Raw genomic sequence first — 22,532 nt, 5'->3', positions numbered from 1 at the left:
GTGTGTGTGTGTGTGTGTGTGTGTGTGTGTGTGTGTGTGTGTGTGTGTGTGTGTGATGATACTTGCCATTTTGGTCTGTGACCTTTTTTCCAGAAATGGCTTCACATTTCCATTCAAATAAATTTACAGTCCCTTCCGGTTCTTTTGGCAGGAACAGTCCATGCGAATTTGAATAGACAACAGGAGAGGGAGCCCTGGGAAATTTATTTTATAATTTATGGCAACATCAGTCAGACAATTGGTGACCACATACGTATGAAGTGTTCCCTGGGGGGACAGGCACTGTTCTGAGATGTAGTTGGTATCTAAAATGAAAGTGTGAGTATAAGACCTTCATTATTTACCATCTCCACTGGAAAGAGCTAGGAAAGGCATTGCAGCTATGGTGCCTGGCACTCAGCTGGAACTCAGTAAATATTTGTATAATGAATATTATTAAATTATTAACAAGACTGGAAAAGAAAATGTTAACCAGACACACAAATGCATCTCAAGCAGTTGTTCCTCCTGTTCCCTCTTCCCCAAACTTCTGGTCTTGTTCTTGTCTGGCTGTCTCTCCAGTCTCTCTTGCCATCTCTCCTTACATTCTTCCCTCCACCTGGAATTCCTGGTCTTCCCGTTCTGTCCACAAATACTGCCCTCATCCTCATGATCATCACCTCATCTTCTTTCAAACATTAGCCAAGTATCACCTTCCCCATCCCCAGGTGGAACTGACCACCCCCTTCCGGTAAGTCACCATCATACCTTGTAAAAACATCTCTCATGAAATGTAAAATCACAATAAACTCTGTCTCTTTTCCACTGGAGTGTATTTATTTTCTCATTAATTAATACAACACATATTTATGGAGCATTTACTGTGTACCATACCCTGAAGATATAAAAACAAAATAAAGCATATTCTTATGCTTAATGAGTTTACAGTATAGTAGAAAGACAAATATCTTAAAAAATAATAGCAAACCAATATAAAAGTGATAAATAAATGCACTGAAGATTATAGGAGCAGCTAGGAGGGGCATCTACCCCATGGAGAAGGAGGGCAGGAAGAGCATGACGGTGGGGGAAAGAAGGCTTTCTGGAGAAGGTGAGGTGATTTCACATGAGTTGACTATGGCCAGTAGGGGTAGGGTGAGGATGGGGTGGAATGGGGGAGGTTGGCTGTCTTATCTATTAGGCCCTAAAATGATAGACGTAGTATCTAAGGGCAAAAGGGTTTGCAGAGGCCTACAAGAATGTTTAAGAATTGAAAGTGAAAAATTATGGCTCTGAAATACAAAGAAAAAGCTTTAGAATTAAAATTAATAAACATTAAATTGAATGTTTAAGAAAGGTAATATTATTCAACTTTTTGGTTAAATTTAATATTCATGAAATTTTAAATTAAGCTGTTTTATAGTTCAAGTTTTCTCCCTTTACAAACATTCCTAAGTATTTGCAGTGATTGCTGAGAAATTGTACCAGATCATTCATTTAATGAGTTAGTCAAGGTCAAATAACTTCAAAAGCAAATTAAGAACCTTAAAAAATTATCTATCTATCTATCTATCTACCTATCTATATCAGTATATAGATATAGGTGCATATAGCTATAGATAGAGACACAGGTGCTTTTAATGTGTTGAATTTGAGGCAGGATGGAATTTTAAGGCCAGAGTGTGCCTAGAGCCTATGGAGATGAAGGAGAGGGGATGGAAAGAAGATGTCCACTTAGGCAAAACATAGGCATGGATAATCTCCAGCCCACAGTCAAGTGAGGAAAACAGACAACAAACTCACAAAGAAGAGAAAGTAATTAAAAGTGATAGGAGCTGTGACTGATTGATTGCTGTCCAATCTCTCTGGACACATGAGTGTGACAGTTGCTTATTTTCTGTGCCTCTGGGTTTCTAGTCCCTCTAGGTACCTCCCATTGTCTAGGACCCTGGTTGTTTTTCTCTGCACAGCTTCTTTTGATTCCATTCCTTGATTCCAGCTTCTTCCTAAGGCAGTCTTTCAGATATCTCTTTGCTCCCCTCTCTGCAACCTGAAGGCTCATCCTGCTCCAAACTCAGACCCAGCACCAGCTCCTAAATCACCAGGCTGGGGATTTTGAAAATGGGATGGGAATGGGGAAGCATCAGTGATGACTCTCAGGCTTCCAGCTCTGGTGAGTGGGCAGGAGGCAGTGCCACCAATTGAGGAAGGGCATCCAGGAACAGAAGCTGGTTTGGGAGAAGACGATGTGATCAGTTTAGGACAAGTTGGAGTTATGCAAACGTCCAACAGACAATTGAGGGATGGAGATGCAGATTTAGAAGTTATCAACAAAAAGGTAGCAGATTAAATGAGAGAGGGAATGAAAAAACCCAGAGAGAGTGTACAGAATGAGAAGAGCGAGGGTATGGAGGTCGAGAATCTCAGCATATAAGGGGAAAGTGAAGGCTGAAGAGCTTGTGGGCTAGGCAGGGGGGGAACAGAGAAAACCAGGTGAGATGAGTGTCATGAAGGTAAAGAACATGACCAAAAGTGTCAAGAGCAGAGAGGTCTGAAAAGACAAGAACCAAAAGCATCCATTAGACTTTAAAACTGGGAATTCTAGTGAAAGCATCTTAGTAGGATGATGCGGGTGGAAGACTGGGAAGTGTTGGTGAGGAAATGAATCACTGAATGTGAACTGTTCTTTCAAGAAGTGTGGGAATAAGGGGTGGAGGAGGGAAGACCCTCCTGCAAGTAAGACAGAATTCTTCCTGCCTTACTGGCTTTGGTATGGGACATTGATGTTTTTTTCTGCCTTTGGACTCAAACTGAAATACCAACTCTTTGTGTGTCTCCAGCCTGCCAACTCACCCTGCAGATCTTGGGATATGCCAGCTTCCATAATTGCATGAGCCAATTTCTTATAATAAATCTCTTCCTATTTATATACATCCTATTGGATCTGTTTCTCTGGGGAACCCTAACTAATACACTGCCCTTAATGAGCATACCATTTCATGGAGTATCAGGCATAGAAACACTTACAGTCAATCTGCTTCTTGCTATAATGTAAGTATTCATTCATTCATCATATTCAATATGTGCCTGAATATCTACTGTGTGCCTAGCACACAGACACAGTTCCTGTCTATATGGAGCTTAGAATCTAATAAGAGAGACAGATAACACATAAACAGTAGAATAATTACCAGTGGTGAAGAGCACAAGGAAGGAAATAAAGAGGACACCTGAAAAGAACATAGCAGGGCAAGGGCAAGCAAAGAAGCATAGAAAAGGAAGTGTCATCTAACTCTACCATGGGGACGCTGTCTTTCACGTAGATAGTGGTATCAGGAATGAGACTTGAAGGATGAAGAAAACTTTACCAGGCAGAGAAGGCGGGGAGGGGGAACAATATGCAGAGCCAGGAGGCATGAGAAAGGGACCAACACTTTAGGGAATGTAGAATGAAGTCTGGATGCTGGAAGAGAAGCAAGAGAGAAGGCTAGAGAGGGAGCCAGGCACCAGCTCACAAGAGTCCAGGTGTGTCCAGCATGGGTATTGACCTTCTCTCCTGGAGGCAGTAGGGAGCCATGGAGGATCTTTATGCAGGAGAAGTGACATGATTGGATTGGCCTGTTGGGTAACTCAGGCTATAGTGTGGAGGGTACATTGGAAGGAAGGAGACTAGGGGCAAGGGGACAGGAAGAAGGCTGTTCTGATAAAATGTTCTGAGACAGAAGCAAGGAGAGCCTGAGCAAAGGCAGTCTAGTGAGGAAGGAAAAAAGAGAGGAGAGAATATTGACTGATTCGTTCATTCGTTCATTTGTCCATTTATTTATGCATGCCAAAAAAAACTTTTTGAAAATTTTGTTATAGAAATAACTATAAAAGTAGAGAGAATAATATAATGAACCCCCATGTACCCGTGACCCAGGTTCAACTATTATCAACATTTGGCTATTCCTGTTTCTTCTGTTCCTTTTTTTCCCTGAAGTCTTTTAAAGCAAACCACAGACAACATTTCATCCTCACATATTTCCCTATGTACCTCTAACATAAAAACTTAACTTGTTTTAACAAAACCACAGTGCTATGACCACACCCAACAAAATTAACGTTAATTCCTCAATATTACCTAATACTCAGTTATGTTCACTTTCCCTCTGATCGTTACAGCTGGTTTGTTCAGATCAAAATAAAAAAAAAAAAAGGTCCACAATGGCATTTTAATTGATGTGTATCTTAGATCCTCTTTCATCTGTGACAGATCTTATTGGAGATAGCTAGGAGGGAGAGTCAACAGGACTGAGTGATATCTTGCCATTGGCACACATTTTTACCTGCTGGCTTCCTCCCTTCCTACCTGTTCTCGGCAATTAAAGCACTTTGCCCAACATACACTGAAGCTATTTTCGAGGAGTTTGAAAAGTAGTCATGGCAAGACCAAAGCCTAGGCCCAGTGTTAAGGTTAAGGAGAGAAGACTCTTCTCAGGGGTATAGTTTCAATGGTGGCTTTGCTGCTCCTTCCTCTAGAAAATTCTCCACCTGTCTGCTTTGTAGCTCTCATATGTAACAAAGCCTTTCATATTACAGTTAGAAAGTAAGCCTGAAATGTTGATGCTCCAAGAGTGTACGTACACTTATTCTTCAGTTCAGAGTCAGAGAGAATACGAGGGCTCCTGCACCTACAGCCAGGAGAGAGTGGAGCAGGACCACAGCTAGAAATAGGAGGCTGGGCTGCTCAAAGCCTAACTCCACCTGCTCCTCTGCTCTGCCACAGCTGGATCAGTGCACCCATCATTTAGGAGAGCCACACTGGCAAATAAAAAGGCAAGGCTTGTGGCTTGTGGTCCATAAATGCATGAATCAGAATTATATGTTGAGCTTGTTAAAATGAAGATTCCCCTCCAGGCCTACTCAAGACGCACACTTGAGTTTGAAAATCACCATCTTAAAAGTTAGAATTCAGTCCTAAAAAACAGAGACTCGGTGATTCAGTCATTTTTGAAACTATAAAGAATGAAGTTATTCATTCAGGACTTGAACTTGGTTTCTGGAAAACAAGGTGTTCACCTCAGGCTCTGGGACTTGGAGCCAGCAAACTTGTGAACTTCCACGTTCCCCACCGCGGTGGAAAACGCACAAACAGCTCTGTGTTGCCGCGTGGGCCTGGGGTCACCAGAACACTGGCGTCACTTAGAGAATCTGCAAGGGAACTTCTCTCTCTTTAAGGCTGCCAGCCGCAGCTTTAAAAAGAAAGGTTCTGGAGTTGGCCGAATCTTCCATAAGAGTGGTGCCGAACAGAGGAAGAGACACAACCTGTCTGGAAAGGACATAAAGGGACAACAATGACAAGGAAGCCCAAGGTGAACAGGTGGGCACCCTCTGCACGTGGCCTTCCTTTACACCCCAGCAGCTGTGCTCTGTCTTCCTTCCTCCAGGAGCCTTGTCTGGTGTTGCTAAACCAGCAATCAGAATCACTTTGGTGTATTTAATGTCACCATGAAACTATTTGTGATTGCCTAGCTCAGCAGGGCTGAGAATAAGAACCTTTGATTTTCTCGAGTAGACGAAAGAAGTTTGTTTCTGAAAGCAATCTTTCAGAAGAGGTTCCGTGATCAAAAAGAAGAGAGGAAATGTTTTTCAAGCATACAGGAGATCAGATAGCACCCGTGTATATATGTAGAACTACATATATATACTATATTTTTAAGAATATTTGTTCCTATCAATTACAGCTTCCCAAACTCCTGGACAGCAGTTCTCAAGGTATCAATCTGAGATCGTGGGGAAGAATATTATCTGATATGTCGCCAAGAATTCAAGAAGTAAGTGGCTTGATGATAGTAATATAATTTCATTATATCTTTCCACCATTTTATCACACTTATTATGTCAGATAATTTAATTGTACCTCAGACCTGTTCAAGGAGAAATACATTTGCTCTTTCCATCTAGCAATTTCAAAATACCTGTTCATATCCTTAATTATCTGTGCTCCTGGGTTGGAGGCAGTAAGAAAGGAACTGTTCATCTAATTTCACACCTAGAAAGAAATAACACTGTCTGGCGTAGCAGATTATCAGTGGACTGACAGCTGAATCTAAGTCTTTCCACTCTTTCTGATGTGATCCAATATTCTATTATGCTCTTAAAATCCACATAAATCTATACCATTAATAGTAATCGCCTACGCTTACACAGTGCTTACAGGCACTAAGTGTCTTACATGCATATTACATACTCATTTCATCACAAAGATAGTGACTTTTTTTGTGTTGTTTTGTAAAGGATGCACACATTTTAATCAAATGCCAAGCCTTTGCCCATATATAAAATGATTCTCCACTCAACAGATGAGAGGTGCTGGGGTCATAATGATGAAGAGACAGATATGGTCACTGCCTTGTGAAATGTATAGTCCAACAGGGAAGAGAGATGTGAAATGAACAATTATCTTCAAGTGTAATGAGTATTATGAAAGAGAGGCCAAAGGGGAAATATAATTTTCCCCAAACTTTTATTCCCCTCCAGTATTCTCAGCTGACTTGGGCTTTGCCAACCTGGAAGACTGCACGGTTAGAATCTCTCCTCATAAAACTAAGCTCAGCCTGCGCAGAGTGCCGTGCAGGGAAAGTTAGAGAAGAGCCCATTGTACTGATGGCCACCTGCTGCAGGGGGAGTCTGTGTTTAACATTCTTTTCTTCATAAGCATTTAAAAAATTCATATCAGTATAATAGGGTTGAAGTTGATAGAGAATTTTTTTTTAAATCTCCAAAGCATATTAAAGCTCTTAATTCCATGTGGGAGTTGCAGAAGGTTTCTTGCCTGTCTAGATAGCAAGTCTAGCATTCGTGACTGGGTTGAAGCAGATGGCCCAGTTTATGTTAACTAATACTAGACTGTTTGACTCTGGAACAGCCCCTTCATCTCGGAGCACTTTGATTAAATGAGCAACATAATAATGGTAATAACCCCTTACAAGACTGTCATAAGACTTACTGTTGTTGAAGCAGTTTGAGATTCCATCTTTATTATTGAAGCCTGGACTGTGATTATAGGCATGACTCAATATGTGGATTGTACATAGCGCTCAGCAGTTTCAGAGAGCAAGTGTTGGCATGTGGACAGAGAGGAGATGACCGGTAAACATCACTTATTGCAGTGGGAGAACTGTTTTCAGTCTCACCTGTTTGAATCCTAATGGTTTTTTAAATTCCCAAGTGCCTTTGAGAATAAGTAACCAAGTGTGTTTTGGGAATAAAAGCAGCATGATTTTTATTTTGTATTTTCCTTTAAAGTCCAATGGTATTATGGGAACTGAGACCCTGGCAACTCTGGCAGCCCTCAACTTAGTTCTCAGCATTTTAGATCTACCTTCAAAAAATGAGGCCACTGAGTGCCAATGGTACCAATATGGAGAGATGACCACCAGCCTCTTAGTTTGGTGAAGAATTTAAAAATAGTTTTCCCAAGAATGGAGATTTCGTCTGTTCCATATTTGCTTAGATCTTAAAACACACACACACACACACACACACACACACACACACACAAGAAACCACAAACCACACATTTCAGGGAAATGGAAGAGTTCACATTTGGTAAAGCTAAGCTAATAAGATAATTTTCCAAATATAGAAAAAGCTAAATTCTAAACTATTTGGCCAAAGAAATTTGTCCCGACTTTGCCTTTCTAGGACAGAGCTACTCCTCTATTTTATTTCCCAGTTTTCCAGTAGCTCCATCTTGGTGGGATAACAGAACCTAAGAACTGACTGGTAGAGAAATATTCTCTATGTTTCCCCAAGGACACATTCCCAAGGAATTCAAACTAAATGGACTGGAAAAGAGAAATAATATTGAAAGACTTTGGAGGTTAACTCTTTTATTTTCTTTAAGGCTCATCCTCGTTTCCTCCTAGGCCCTGAGTGGATGGCAGTAGATTTTATTTCACAGCTGGATTAAGGATTGCTAGGCATATATATGTTTTCTTTTAAACCTGGACATCAAATGCCTATGCAAAGGTCTCCCCAAGCTTTGGAGCTTTGACTTCACAGTGGATTGTGACTCTGACTACCTTAGCATAACCTGAAGCCTTTGCCTTGCCATAGTTCATCCACCGACCAAGTGTTCAAGACTTGCTGTGGGTGACCAGGCCACTCGTGCAGACTGGTGGTCCAGAGACCTTCACACAGCTGATGGGCACCCTGTCTGACCTCTTGTGTGGCTACCCAGAGGGAGGAGGCTCTCGGGTGTTCTCCTTCAACTGGTACGAAGACAATAACTATAAAGCCTTCCTGGGGATTGACTCCACAAGGAAAGATCCTATCTATTCTTATGACAAAAGAACAAGTAAGTTTTCTAAGTCCTGCATATAAATTGGCTTCTGATGTTGGTTAAGCTGATGGGTTAACACTTCCAGGTGAAATTAATCCTGGGGTTGATTTTCCCTTGGTCTCGTTGAGAGGCCTTGGGCAAAGAGGATTCTCCTTCCAGAGTCCATTTCCCCAAGTAGGAAGCGGGCAGTGCTCATAAAGAATTCTGGAAGTGAGCCATGGAAAGAACTGAGACCCACTTGGAACGGGAACGGAGGGGACATTTCCCACTGATCTGATTGAACTAGGGTTACGTTCTAGAGGAAGAGAAAGATAAATGAGGAGGCAACCCAGAGTTGCAAGCAGAGCTGGGGTCAGAAGGGCTCTGGAGAGTAAACATGGCTGTGGGATGTTTTTACAACCACAATGTAGTGAAAATCCATATGTGTAGTACTGAATTATTTTCCAAATGGCAAGTTGCTGGCAAGTTATCTTTCCCACCTTTCACTATTGTTTTTGGCTCCTGTGGGGTAAAGGAGGGTGGGGTGCGGACGAAATGCAGCTGGGCAACCCTCTAGTTAAAAATTGAAAAGAAGCAGCAAGGCACACACCAAAAGCAGCTGGGCCCTAAGACAGCCACACACAACAGAGAAGTTAAGCAGCTAATTGAAAGGAAATTATTGAGACTAAAGCTGAGATTGCAAGGGGAGGCCTTGTTTGGCCTCTCGGTCCCTTTCATCTGAGAATGGCCTCTGTTTCTTGCAATAATCATAAGCAGGCTTCTCAACCTTCCTCTAAAGCAGAAAAAAAAAACACAAGGCAAGCCCCATCCTTTGTTTCTCTGATGAGGCCTTTATTGAGATGCACTGTGGCATTTTTACTTACTAATGATGAGCTTGTTATTGGTGGGGTACAGCCTATTAATTTAGGTTATTTGTCAAATCCTCCAGCATACAGTTGAATGAGACTTGTGATTTGAACACACTAATGACTATGTTTAGCTCTGAGCAATGGGGAGTTTCTATAAAATCCATCCCTTCTCTCCTGACAGCAACCTTTTGTAATGCATTGATCCAGAGCCTGGAGTCAAACCCTCTAACCAAAATAGCCTGGAGGGCAGCAAAGCCTTTGCTGATGGGAAAAATCCTCTTTACTCCGGATTCCCCCGCAATACGCAGGATACTGAAGAACGTAAGGTCCCAGCTGGTCTTGTCCCTTCTGCCTTCTCCTCTGGCTACCCGGTAGAATGAGAGTGTGTGTGCATACATGTGCGTGTATGTGTGGATGAGTGTGTGTGGGGGGGGTGTGTGTGTCTGTATTTTTTACTGTGCCCTCCTGGTGGTGAGCCTCATGTTTGGTTTTTGCTAAGTGGACTCTTGGTTCCTCCCCCATCCACAGACATCATTGGAAGGCTTTGCACCAATGCCCCTGCCTGGCCCTCCCCTCTCTATGCAGCCTACAATGAGATTTTCTTCCTCACTGCCTGAATTCTATCCCTAAGGGAAGAGTTCACAGTTCTCTGAAGCCTGGCTACCCGGAACAGACAAAGATAGGAAGGAAGGGAGGAAGGGCATTTGCTCACAGGGAGTCCAGATCCAGCTTTAATGAGGTTCTGAGACAATAACATCATCCATATTATGAGTACCTCTGAGATACTAAGAAATAAGACTCTGTCAATCTGGGAGGGTGGGAAATAGCTGATTGTTCTGGGAAATATCAGTCAACTGAGAAAATAGACACTTCTTTGAAAAGCCTTTCCTAAATATTGAGGGTTTGTGACAGGAAAGGTACAACCAAGATTCTCTCTCTCTTTTCCTCTCTCCATTCTTTTGCTGTCTCTGTCTGGTTTTAGGCCAACTCGACATTTGAAGAGCTGGAGCGTTTCAGGAAGTTGGTCAAAGCCTGGGAAGAAGTAGGGCCCCAGATCTGGTACTTCTTTGACAAGAGCATGCAGATGACCATGATCAGAGTATGGATGGCATTAGAGGTCGGGAGGCGGGGGGAGGAGAAAGGCCAGGAAAGTTCCATTTGTTTCCTTTGCCCAATAGAGGGTTAATCACCTCTGGAGTTAGATCAGAATATAATAAGCACCAGTTTTGGAAGCTGTCATCATGTGGAATCACCGACTTGGGTGGGATATAGGTTTCTGAAACTCTGGGGAAATGTGAAAATCACCGTAAGACCAGTGACCTCCTGAGGTTTCTTGCTGTTACGAATTCACTTGAGGGCCTCAGATTCAAGGGGGCATCTCCCCAAGGGGCCAGCTCTGTAACTGCAAAAGGTTGGTTGAGTGTGTCTCTCTGGTCTCATTTTCAGTTTCACAAAACCAGGAGATAAGAGTCCTGCATAGCAGGGATGATTAAAGGGGAGCCAAAGAAAATCCTTAAGAAAAAGAAAGCTTCCTATATACCGTTTCCCTGCCCCTCTGCCCCATCCCCACATACACGTCTCCCCTCTGTTGTAGAGACCTTTGTATTGGGGGGAAATGGGATATAGATAGATATGCCTTATGATGGAGGAAAACCCACTAGATTTTTAGGGAGCCTTAAAGTCTATCCCATTTGTTAAAAATTAGAATTGGCCTAAAAACAAGACCAAAGATCCTGTGGAATTCTAAATGCTGTAACTGTATTGCTTCTTCCCAAGGACACCCTGGAGAACCCAACAGTAAAAGCTTCTTGGAATAGGCAGCTTGGTGAAGAAGGTATTACTGCCGAAGCCATACTGAACTTCCTCTATAGGGGTCCACGAGAGCGCCAGGCTGATGACATGGACAACTTCGCCTGGAGGGATATATTTAACATCACTGATCGCACACTACGCCTGGCTAATCAATACCTGGAGGTAAGGGCAGGAAGCCACCTGAGGGCCACATTGGGCCCCTCCAGGACAGCCCTGTAGGTGGAGCCAGAGATCCCTTAGCAAGTCAAGTGGTCTTCGGTTTCAAATCTCATTTTCCCCACTGAAGAAACAAGAATTCCCACAGCCCCCAGAGATGGATCCTGTTCTCTAACAGCTTATCCACAATTAAATAGTTCCCTCTTCACATCTTCTGCCTCCTAACAGCTCCCTGACTCCTCCTTGGCTACTCCTTCTGCCTTGTAGCTCATACAGTGTCGTGTCTGTCCTCAGCCATCTCCTGTCTGCCATTGCTTCAGTGGCTGTCCATAGGTAGTGTCCACCAAACCTCAAGTTCCGAGGTCCCCCTGCTTGCTGGATACTCCCACCCCCGGGTTATACAGGCACATCAGCCTCAACATGTCCAAAACAAATTTGTATTCTCCCTACCCATAAAACCTATCCTCCTTCAGCATTTCCTCTCCTGATCATGGTCCTCTGCATTTTTCCAAATTCTCAAGCTAGAGTTTTAAGGGTCAACCTTAAATCACCTTCCACACAACAGCTCTCATTTACTGTGTAACTTTTTGCCAAGCACTGTGCTAAGCGCTTTTACGTACCTTAGTTCATTCAATCCTCTGATAGCTCCATCAAGTGTATGCTATCATCATTCCCACTTTACAGGTGCAGAAGCTGAGGCTCAAAGAATTTAAATAAGATCCCATCTCACAACTATTAGAACAGACAGGATGCAGATCCGGTGTGCCTGAATTCAGAGCCTACTGTCCTGACCCCTCCACTGCCTCTGTTACGTCCAGTCACTGAGCTTTGTCTCCTCATCTCTAGGTATTTCTCCACTCCTCCTCTTGCTTGCCAGTCTCTCTGAGCCCCAAAGGCCTTGTCATCTCTCCACTAGCCTGTTCTAAAGGCTCACTCCCTGGACTCCAGGGTCCAGTCTCTGTTGGTTCAGGCGCTTCTCCACGCTGGCACCGGAGTTACATTCCAAACACACATCTGCTGGCATCACTGCCACTCTTACAATCTTAATGACTCATCCTCAGGTAACACAAGTCCCTTCCAAACCTGCTCCAGCCCACCTTCCCGGCCTCTGCTCACTCATACATCTTCAGCTCTGCTCCACAGGTCCTTCCACCACCCTCAGGGATACCCCAGCTTCTCATGATTTCATCCTTTGCAAATGGCCGTTTCTCTGCCTATTTATGAGAGCCTTTTTGCTTAAGTGAAAAAGAGAATTTACTGGTTGACATAACCCGGAAGTTCAGGGGACCTAGGACACTGTGTCCTTCCGTCTTACCTTTCTGCTTGCCTTGGCCCAGCTTTGATCTCAGCCAGACCCTTTCCATTTGGTAGTGTGTCAGCCGCTCACAGCCCTCAGTGGTCATCTTTACCCCAAAAACTACACAGAAAGAGGGAGTGGCTTTCCCGTAGCATACATAATACTCCTAGAGTGTTCTCAAATTGGCCTGGCCACTCTACCTATCCCCAGTCCCTCAGCGGATTGAGTACCACCACGAGGTAAGGAAGGCACAGTTAGCTTCGTCTGAGTCTCATGGACTGCGCATGATTACTGTGAAGTGGGGGAGGGTATTTCCCCGAAAGAAGGAACACAAGGCAGAGAAGTCTGAAAGGACTTTTCCTTCTCCATCTACTGAGCTTCTCTTCATTCACTTTTTGAGACTTAGCTCTCAAATGTCACTTCTGCTTCGACATAGGTTTAGTCACTCACTCCTCTGTGCTTCCCTGGCCCCCTCTTTACATCTCTTTCAGACCGTATTCAAGTTAGATTCAAGTTAGCGGTTAACATGTCCGTCTCTGGCAGATCAGCAGGCTGGAGTTATCAGAGTCAAGAAGCCCATCCTAGTTATTTTTGAATTCTCAACCTCAAACTTCCAGGGAACATCTCCGCCCGAGGGCTTATCACACCTACCATTGGGCCTCATGTCATATAGAACCATTAGCAGGTAGAAGATGCTCTGGGCAATAGGAGAGGGAATTAAGCCAGTGGCCCCCCAGAGCATGCCCCTCTCCCCAGACTCCTTGGTCCTGAGGATAACTAACAGAAAAAGCCGGGCACCTGCTGTCACCACAGTGCTGTTAAAGACTCCCTGCTGCCCTTGGTGCCACCAGAATTTCCCTGGAGTGTGTGATGCTCCCTCTCCAGAGCCATGGAAATATCGGCACAGGCTCTCTAGGTGGCCTTTCAGAAGGGGTCAGGTGTGGCAGCAGCACGACCAAAGTTCAGGTCCTTACAAAGTGATTCCCAACTTGTCTGAAGACAAGAATGACCATGGGTGCTTTTTACAAAACAGATTTCTGGACACAAACCCAGATCAACTGACTCAGAATTCCCAGGGAAGAGGCCTGGTAATCGGTATTTTTACGAACCTGTTAGATTGGTGGGAGCTTGGAGTCCCCTTGTACAGTTACTCAATTGACATCGTCTTCTTCTCACAGTGCCTCTACCAGCTAAGTCCCCATCCCTGGCCATGCCCACCACCATCCATCACTGTGCTTTTTATAATATAGGCAGGATTTTTTGGATGGGGTGCAGTTGGAGGCACTCTCTTCCTTTATTCTTGCAGAATAGAGTTCAGTGGGTCTCACAATATTTTTGTGAGGTACTATGTATCAGTATAAAGAATACTTCTTGTCTTAGGTTTGACTTGACATTTGCACGGTGATGTAAAGGGCTTGTTTTCCTGAAGGATTTTTTCCATGTAGCTTGTGCTTAATGTAGCACCAAGCACCCAACAGATACTTAGTATATATTAAATGGTTAAGAATTCAGTCTCTGGAGCCAGACCACCTGGGTTCAAATCCCTGCTAGTTGTGCCTCATTTCTGCATCCGTAAAGTGGGGATATTAATAATACTTACCTAATAGGCTTGCTATGAGAATTAACTGAGTTAAGTCATGCAGAGCACTTAAGACAGTGCCTGGCATTTAGTAAGCACTTAATAAATATTAACTTTTTAGTAAAATACAAACAAACAAAAAATACTGTTTGGGAGGAGGAAAGTGGAATTAGTGAAATCAGGCCCAGCCACTGAGCCACTCCTGGTGCTCCTCTAGGGATTACAAAACTGCTAATCGCATCTCACATAAGCCACCAACACTTCCCTGGGGCCTTACAATCCCATTAGCCCAGCGAAATGCTCCTAAGCAAAGGCCAAGACTGCCACAGGTCAATGGCCTGCCCCAGGGGTTCCTAAGAGGGGTTTTGATGGTGGCAGAAACCCAGCAGGTAATTATGCTGAGGTTTCTGATCTTCCTGCCTTGGGGAGCAGGGGAGCGGGGAGAAGGAGGAAAGTGATGGGGAATAAACTGAAAGGAGAAGATGGGGGGGGGGCTTGGGGTGATGTCTGAAAAGTGGTGAGGTAGAATCCAATCATTACAACTGGTCCTGGAATTTTCTGCTTTTGTCCTTGTGTTTTGGGAAGTCTGGAGGAGCTTTGGAAACTCCCCAGCTCTCATCCTGAGGACTACTCAGTAGCAGACAGGGCATGAAAATCTCTTCGGGATGGCTCTAAGGGCCTCTCCAGGACAGGGCAGCAAGCATGTTCCTTCATAGGCTGTTCAAGGCTTGACTGAGCCTCTCCTTTTCAGTAATATGACTTTCATTAAAGAGCTTTGAGAACTTCTGGGCCAGCCTTGATGCCTACTTCCCTGCCTATTCCAAAAACGAAAAAAATCATTTCAGGAAAATTCAGCAAAAATACTCTAAAATGTAAATTATGTCAATTCAGGTCAGTGCTGCACTCAGATGTGGTATTGAACAACAGAAGGTCCAAGAACTAAGAGCAAACTTTTAAGCCTTTTGTCATTACAGGAAAGGGGAGTGATTCAATAAGTTTTCTCTTCGCCTAATAGAAGGGCTAAGTCCTCTTTCTTTCTGCTTGGGGTGAGGAAATTCCACTGAGTATCCTGGAGAGTGTCCCATTCCTCCCGAGCTGCCTTTTGGTCATTGTATGCCATGTTAGGCCACTGCTTGCCAGTGAGGATAAATGGGCCTGGATCTCTGCGCATGAGCTACATCACTCTGGGAAAGACACTTTACTTGCTAAGGCTCAATTTTCTTATCTGTAAAATCCAGATAGCACAACAGACCTCACAGAGTTGTTGTTAAAGATAAAGTGAGTGAAGTGTGAAGGGCGCTCAATACATTTGTGCCATTGACTAGTTAAACCTGTGTATAAATTCTCTGCCCCCGATTCCCCATCTCTTAGGTGGGGCTGTTAGTGCCCCCCTTTCCAAGCAGCTGTGAGGATGAGATTGGAGAGGGCTGGGCACATAGTAGAGCCATTTGATGCGTGGCAGCTCTTGCTATGAACCACAAGGATGTCCACCCTTGAACCACAGACCACGTGAGGAATGTAGCTTTTTCTCAGACTCACTTTGTGTAAGCATTAACCAGGATGTGAAGCCACTCTTCATATTAACCTTGTGAGTTGGCTTAGAATCAGGACTTTCAGTCCATTCCTGAAGGCCCAGGAGGATGTCTCTGGGGCCATTTTGGCCTTTCTGTGGACAGTGGTTCAGTGGCTCCAGAATTCCTTTTTTTTTTTTTATATCTTAATTGGAGTATAATTGCTTTACAATGGTGTGTTAGCTTCTGCTTTATAACAAAGTGAATCAGTTATACATATACATATGTTCCCATATCTCTTCCCTCTTGCATCTCCCTCCCTCCCACCCTCCCTATCCCACCCCTCTAGGTGGTCACAAAGCACCGAGCTGATCTCTCTGTGCTATGCGGCTGCTTCCCACTAGCTATCTATTTTACGTTTGGTAGTGTATATATGTCCATGCCACTCTCTCGCTTTGTCACAGCTTACCCTTCTCCCTCCCCATATCCTCAAGTCCATTCTCTAGTAGGTCTGTGTCTTTATTCCTGTCTTACCTCTAGATTCTTCATGACATTTTTTTTTTCTTAGATTCCATATATATGTGTTAGCATACGGTATTTGTCTTTCTCTTTCTGACTTACTTCACTCTGTATGACAGACTCTAGGTCCATCCACCTCACTACAGATAACTCAATTTCGTTTCTTTTTATGGCTGAGTAATATTCCATTGTATATATGTGCCACATCTTCTTTATCCATTCATCCAATGATGGACAGTTAGGTTGTTTCCATCTCCTGGCTATTGTAAATAGAGTTGCAATGAACATTTTGGTACATGACTCTTTCTGAATTAATGGTTTTCTCAGGGTATATGCCCGGTACTGGGATTGCTGGGTCATATGGTAGTTCTATTTGTAGTTTTTAAGGAACCTCCATACTGTTCTCCATAGTGGCTGTATCAATTTACATTCCCACCAGCAGTGCAGGAGTGTTCCCTTTTCTCCACACCCTCTCCAGCATTTATTGTTTCTAGATTTTTTGATGATGGCCATTCTGACCGGTATGAGATGATATCTCATTGTAGTTTTGATTTGCATTGCTCTAATGATTAATGATGTTGAGCATTCTTTCATGTGTTTGTTGGCAATCTGTATATCTTCTTTGGAGAAATGTCTATTTAGGTCTTCGGCCCATTTTTGGATTGGGTTGTTTGTTTTTTTGTTATTGAGCTGCATGAGCTGCTTGTAAATTTTGGAGATTAATCCTTTGTCAGTTGCTTCATTTGCAAATATTTTCTCCCATTCTGAGGGTTGTCTTTTGGTCTTGTTTATGGTTTCCTTTGCTGTGCAAAAGCTTTGAAGTTTCATTAGGTCCCATTTGTTTATTTTTGTTTTTATCTCCATTACTCTAGGAGATGGGTCAAGAAGGATCTTGCTGTGATTTATGTCATAGAGTGTTCTGCCTATGTTTTCCTCTAAGAGTTTGATAGTTTCTGGCCTTACATTTAGGTCTTTAATCCATTTTGAGCTTATTTTTGTGTATGGTGTTAGGGAGTGATCTAATCTCATACTTTTACATGTACCTGTCCAATTTTCCCAGCACCACTTATTGAAGAGGCTGTCCTTTCTCCACTGTACATTCCTGCCTCCGTTATCAAAGATAACGTGACCATATGTGTGTGGGTTTATCTCTGTGCTTTCTATCCTGTTCCATTGATCTATCTTTCTGTTTTTGTGCCAGTACCATACTGTCTTCATTACTGTAGCTTTGTAGTATAGTCTGAAGTCAGGGAGCCTGATTCCTCCAGCTCCGTTTTTCTTTCTCAAGATTGCTTTAGCTATTCGGGGTCTTTTGTGTTTCCATACAAATTGTGAAATTTTTTGTTCTAGTTCTGTGAAAAATGCCAGTGGTTTTGCACTGAATCTGTAGATTGCTTTGGGTAGTAGAGTCATTTTCACAATGTTGATTCTTGCAATCCAGGAACATGGTATATCTCTCCATCTATTTGTATCATCTTTAATTTCTTTCATCAGTGTCTTATAATTTTCTGCATACAGGTCTTTTGTTTCCTTAGGTAGGTTTATTCCTAGATATTTTATTCTTTTTGTTGCAGTGGTAAATGGGAGTGTTTTCTTGATTTCACTTTCAGATTTTTCATCATTAGTGTATAGGAATGCCAGAGATTTCTGTGCATTACTTTTGTATCCTGCTGCTTTACCAAATTCATTGATTAGCTCTAGTAGTTTTCTGGTAGCATCTTTAGGATTCTCTATGTATAGTATCATGTCATCTGCAAACAGTGACAGCTTTACTTCTTCTTTTCCAATTTGGATTCCTTTTATTTCCTTTTCTTCTCTGATTGCTGTGGCTAAAAACCCTCCAGAAAGTAGGCATAGAGGGAACTTGCCAGAACTCTTTTTGTCCTTGGAGCACCTCCTCAATAAAGGGCTTCTATAACCTTATTCATCCCATAACCATGTTTAGTCTTTCCCCTGATACCCTGCCCTTAGCAGGGAAAAAAAAAAATCAAGAGTAAAAGACAGACTTCCTGGTCAGAAGGTGGGCAGTCAACCAGGGAAAGGGGTGAAGGTGACATTTTGGGAGCATCGCATCTCTGACACGTGGAAAGAGTCATCTCTACAGGCCTTCTGATCACCTTCTTCTCCAAATCTAAGGAGGCTGAGGGCAAATGAGTCTTCATGTAGGTAAATATCTTAAACTGGTATGTGTATACTCTTACATTCATAATTTATATGTCTTATTCACATATATTTTTCTTCTGAGAAAAGCACAATTAGAAAAACTCCTCTGATAACCCTTTAGTTAAAACAAACATCCACACCCCTCCCCTTTGATTTCTTTGTTTAGTGAAGGGTTAGGCCTGGCACAGATGGAATACTATTTAGAATTCACAGTGTATTTTAATTTCATAGTATATTTGAATTTCAGATCTTGAATTTAGCATCAGAAAGCTGAATTCAGCCAAACTTTAATATGAAAATACCTCTGATCAAGGCATAAAATTATACTTTAACCAGGTACAACTTCCTTTCCCTAAGTCTTGAAAAAACATGTATTCATTAACTGCTTTTACCTCTGCTGTCAACACACTCAATATATGTGCATAACTCTTTATTATCTACATGGTGATTTTCTTGTTGATGAATTATCAGTAGGGGGATTTTTTTGGACCACGTTTCCTCTGCACCTTGCATGGTCCTGGCCACATGCCACCACCACCCAACCAGAATGTGCTCAGGGAGCATATTTTTCAGGCTAGCCTAAATAAAAATAGGATTAGGAAGGTAAAGTTACTGATCATGTAATTTACTTTAGTCAGATGTATAGGGATTTGCATAATATCTGTCCTAGTGCTTTCTTCTGTTGATTCATTGTCTCCAAATGTGCAGTGGGAGGCTAGGGAGAAGTCAGGGGAAAGGTCAGAAGGGTACAAAAGTCTACACCATTAAAGCAATATTATTTTAAGAGCCATGAACTGGATCATAAGCAACTCATGGGCAATGACCTTATTTTATGGCTCATCGGTCTCTCAGAAACATAGAACTGGGCTGAGGAAGGAGAACACAGTTTGGGGAGGAGTGGGGGTCGGCTCGAGTTGTAGGTAGAAGAAAGGAACTTGTGTTTGAGCCTGCTGTGAGCCAGCCACTATGTTGGGCACTCTTACATGTCATCTCATGCAACGCTCCTAACCACCTGCCCAGCAGGCGTAATTGTTATCATTTTATAGAATTAAAAACTGACTTGCCTAACATACCACAGCAGATAAGAGGTGGATCCAGAATTCTAATCCAGACCTGTCTGGCTCTGAAGAGGAAGTTCTTTCTTGTACCACAAGGGGCATATTAGTAGGGGGTTCAGTCAGTATTGTTTGGATAAATTACATAATGAGTTGGATAGGAACAGCAATTATTTTGTTATATTCAGAATAACAGACACTATTGTGATTCAGTCTTTTCTGTTCGGAAATAACTAGGTTTAGAGTAGGAAACCAAAGAGATCTGAGCTCATTCAGTCATTCATATATTCTCATGAATTGAACTACCTACCTCTGAATAAATACAATTAATCCCTGACCCCTAGAAGCTCACATTCTATTGAGAGAGATAAGCTTGTCATTAAATAAGGCCTTAGTAGTGGTATCTCAAGGAGCTGCTAGAATTCAATCTAATGGAGGAGAAACAAGTTACACAAATCCAAAGTCAAAATGTCACAAATCCTCCAAGGACTGTCAAATATCTTCCAAATTATCTCCTAAGTCCCCCTTCCTCACCCTCTCCATGTATGGCCTCTGTTTACTACGGCCTGTACCATCTCTCCTAGCTGGTCTCTGGGCCTCTGGTCTCTCACTGCTTCTGTTCAGCTCCCAGACTGCCTCCAGTGAGATCTTTCTGAAACCCCAGTCTTACTATAATGTACCAGCTCTGTGATTTCGGGCAATATCGCTGTTCCCCTGCCTGAAAAATAAGGATGATAAGTGAAGCTATAGCTAGGGCAGTGTTCTCCAGTGTGGCTAGACTGGGTGTTTGTGACTGGCAGGTCCTTTCAATGGTCAGTGCCCAGCTCTGCTGATTATTAAATATTTTTAATATGGTAACACTCACGTCCCAAAATTGTTGGAATGGTTAAACAAGAAAGCTTTGAGAGCTAAAATCCCCTGCGGTTGTCAGCCAGGCTATTCTGTCTTTCCCTGGACCTAACTACACAGGAAGCATCACCTGGTGGCTTTGTCCTAGTGTGAGTCTTCATGCTCCAACCTGACCTTTTTATTTGTTTCATTATTGTATTTATTTATTTTAGAAACGGACATTTTTTAACAGCTGTGCATTTCCTATCCCTTTGTTTTCTTGTCATGGTGCATTTCCTCACTCTCTGTGGTAAAACATTTCAGATGTCTGTTCACGGTGCCCGCCCGGTGTGTTAGATAAAATGTATGGCAACGCCTTTGGCCTCTACCTCACCAACTCAACCAACTCAAATAGCCCAAAACTGTTTTATCCAGTGGCTTTTTCCATGTGTTGGGAAACAAATCTTGAGTGTTATGGTCTAGATATGCCAGGAAATTCATTCTGGGATGTTTGCCCACATCCATTGGCATTTTCCAGAAGGAACCCCACGTGTCTCCAGGTCCACCAGCGGGACCACTTGAGACCTCATTTGGCATTCATCAGCCACTTTGTTCTCAGCGTGAGTGTGGAAGTCAAATTTGTAAGAGGCAGGATTGTAGAGGCAGTGTCTCTCAGGGTGTAGTGCTTTTCTTATCCCTGAAGACTCATCCCTCACATGTCCTGGAAGTACTGTGTCAGCACAGAGTACCGATCCCCTTTGATTATCAGGTTCAAGCAGAAAAAGAGATTCTTTCCCTCTTTGCCTCCACTGGACATCCTTTCCCACTTAATAGACAATTTATCTATTACTTAATGTATTTGAATTAGAGCTGGAGAGGTCACAGTTGAAGAAGGAAGCCTGCTGCTACTGTAGTTTCTTCTCCCAAGGTAGTGTTTGATTTAGCCGTGCAAACAAGTGACTGCACTCTCCAGAGGTCTTAAACACAGCTGCCTGCCCTGGAGAGAGCCACACCTCTTCCGCCAGGGTCCACTCTGGTTCCTGGTGAGTATCAGCAAAACAACAAACAAGGAATTGTAGGATATGTGTGGGCTTCAAATGGCAGTGGTCCTGCCACCCAGATTTTGGCCACAGTAGTTGGGAATGGAAGGAAACAAGGAAACCTCTTCTCCTGCTTTACTGCCCTTGGCTATCCCAGGGCATTATAACAATTCTCTTTGAGATTCTGAATTCTGCTTGCAAAATTTGCCCAGAATGGGCCTCTGAAGCCGTGAGACAATGAATTTTTAATCAGTGAAGATGCCCTTTGAGTTTTTTTCCCAGTACTGGTGCTATTTTTATGCTGAGCCTCTTACACTAGCCATTACTTACCTACCTACAGTATTCTTCCCTAACATCCATGGTCACACAGTTTCTCTCTGTGTAGAACCAAATAGCTTTTATAAACAGACTCTTTGGCTTCAGTCTCATTAGAACCTACGATGTGTTAACTTACAAGCTAATCAGACCACACCAGATATGTCAAAATCCGAAACCTTGGTTAAGGGTTTAGTCATTCATCATTGCCTCCCAAACACACTCATGTACACACTCTCATCAATATACACGCTCGTTAGCCAAGATCTTAACTTCAGGGACCAGAGCAAGTACCAAAAGGGAACGAGGTCATTTGCTGTTAGGCAGGTGGCCTCCCCATGAGAATGCAAGGGTACATCATGAGTCCTACCTCAGTGGATGACCCAGGGACTTCTGACTCATGTCCAAATCTGCAATTGCTCTGCCTTGACCTCAGGAAGATGTTCTGGATTAGCTTCATAAGACCTTCCTCTGGTAGAGTTGTCTGACTTTCACCTAAGGGCCAATGAGCAAGCTAGTGAACACCAGTGGCTTAGGACCCACCTCACTGCCACCCTCCTTTGCCCAGGTGGACACAGAGCTTTGGCTTCTGTCCGTTGCATTGTTCTAACTAGATGAGTTGCTATAGATCAGCTTGGGATGGGTTATGTTCCCAGCCATATTGTTTTTAAAAAATAACTGCCTTCTTCCCCAGACAAACAGCTGTCATAAATGAAAGGTAATCTGGCAGGGGCTTAAAAGCCACTAGACTCTTGATTTTCAAGATATTTTGCAAAAACAGTAATAAAAATGGTATTCATCAAGTCCTCATTTCTTGTGAAATAGTTTAATATCCTACATGGTTAAAACACAGGCTCTCTCTAGAGGAAGTTTGCTCATCATGCCTCTTAAGAGAGCTTGGAGTGATAATCATAAAGTGGTTGTGATGATTCAAGGGGTTAATATAAGCAAAGCCCTTGGGCCAGTTTTGGTCATATTGTGAGCCTGCAGTAAGCATCAACTTTTATTCTTACCAGGCAGCACTGGCTGGACCTTCCCAAACAAGTTCATGTGATCCTTAGAACACACCTGTGAGGTGTATCTCCATTTCGCAGATAGGGAAAG

The 22,532-nt window shown here is 42.9% G+C and overlaps 1 protein-coding gene across 1 annotated transcript in view; it reads left to right on the top strand.

The window, feature by feature from the left end:
* ABCA4 (ATP binding cassette subfamily A member 4) overlaps positions 1–22,532 on the top strand; it is a 130,898-nt gene that overhangs the window by 29,942 nt on the left and 78,424 nt on the right. Inside the window, 5 exon segments of the mRNA XM_007468108.1 lie at positions 5,703–5,792; positions 8,080–8,320; positions 9,335–9,474; positions 10,136–10,252; positions 10,930–11,127. Coding sequence (XP_007468170.1) covers positions 5,703–5,792; positions 8,080–8,320; positions 9,335–9,474; positions 10,136–10,252; positions 10,930–11,127 — 786 coding nt within the window.

This window comes from Lipotes vexillifer, unplaced genomic scaffold, assembly GCF_000442215.2.
Source record: "Lipotes vexillifer unplaced genomic scaffold, Lipotes_vexillifer_v1.1 scaffold905, whole genome shotgun sequence".
Lineage (NCBI taxonomy): Eukaryota > Metazoa > Chordata > Mammalia > Artiodactyla > Lipotidae > Lipotes > Lipotes vexillifer.
This window is presented reverse-complemented; position numbering and strand designations above follow the sequence as displayed.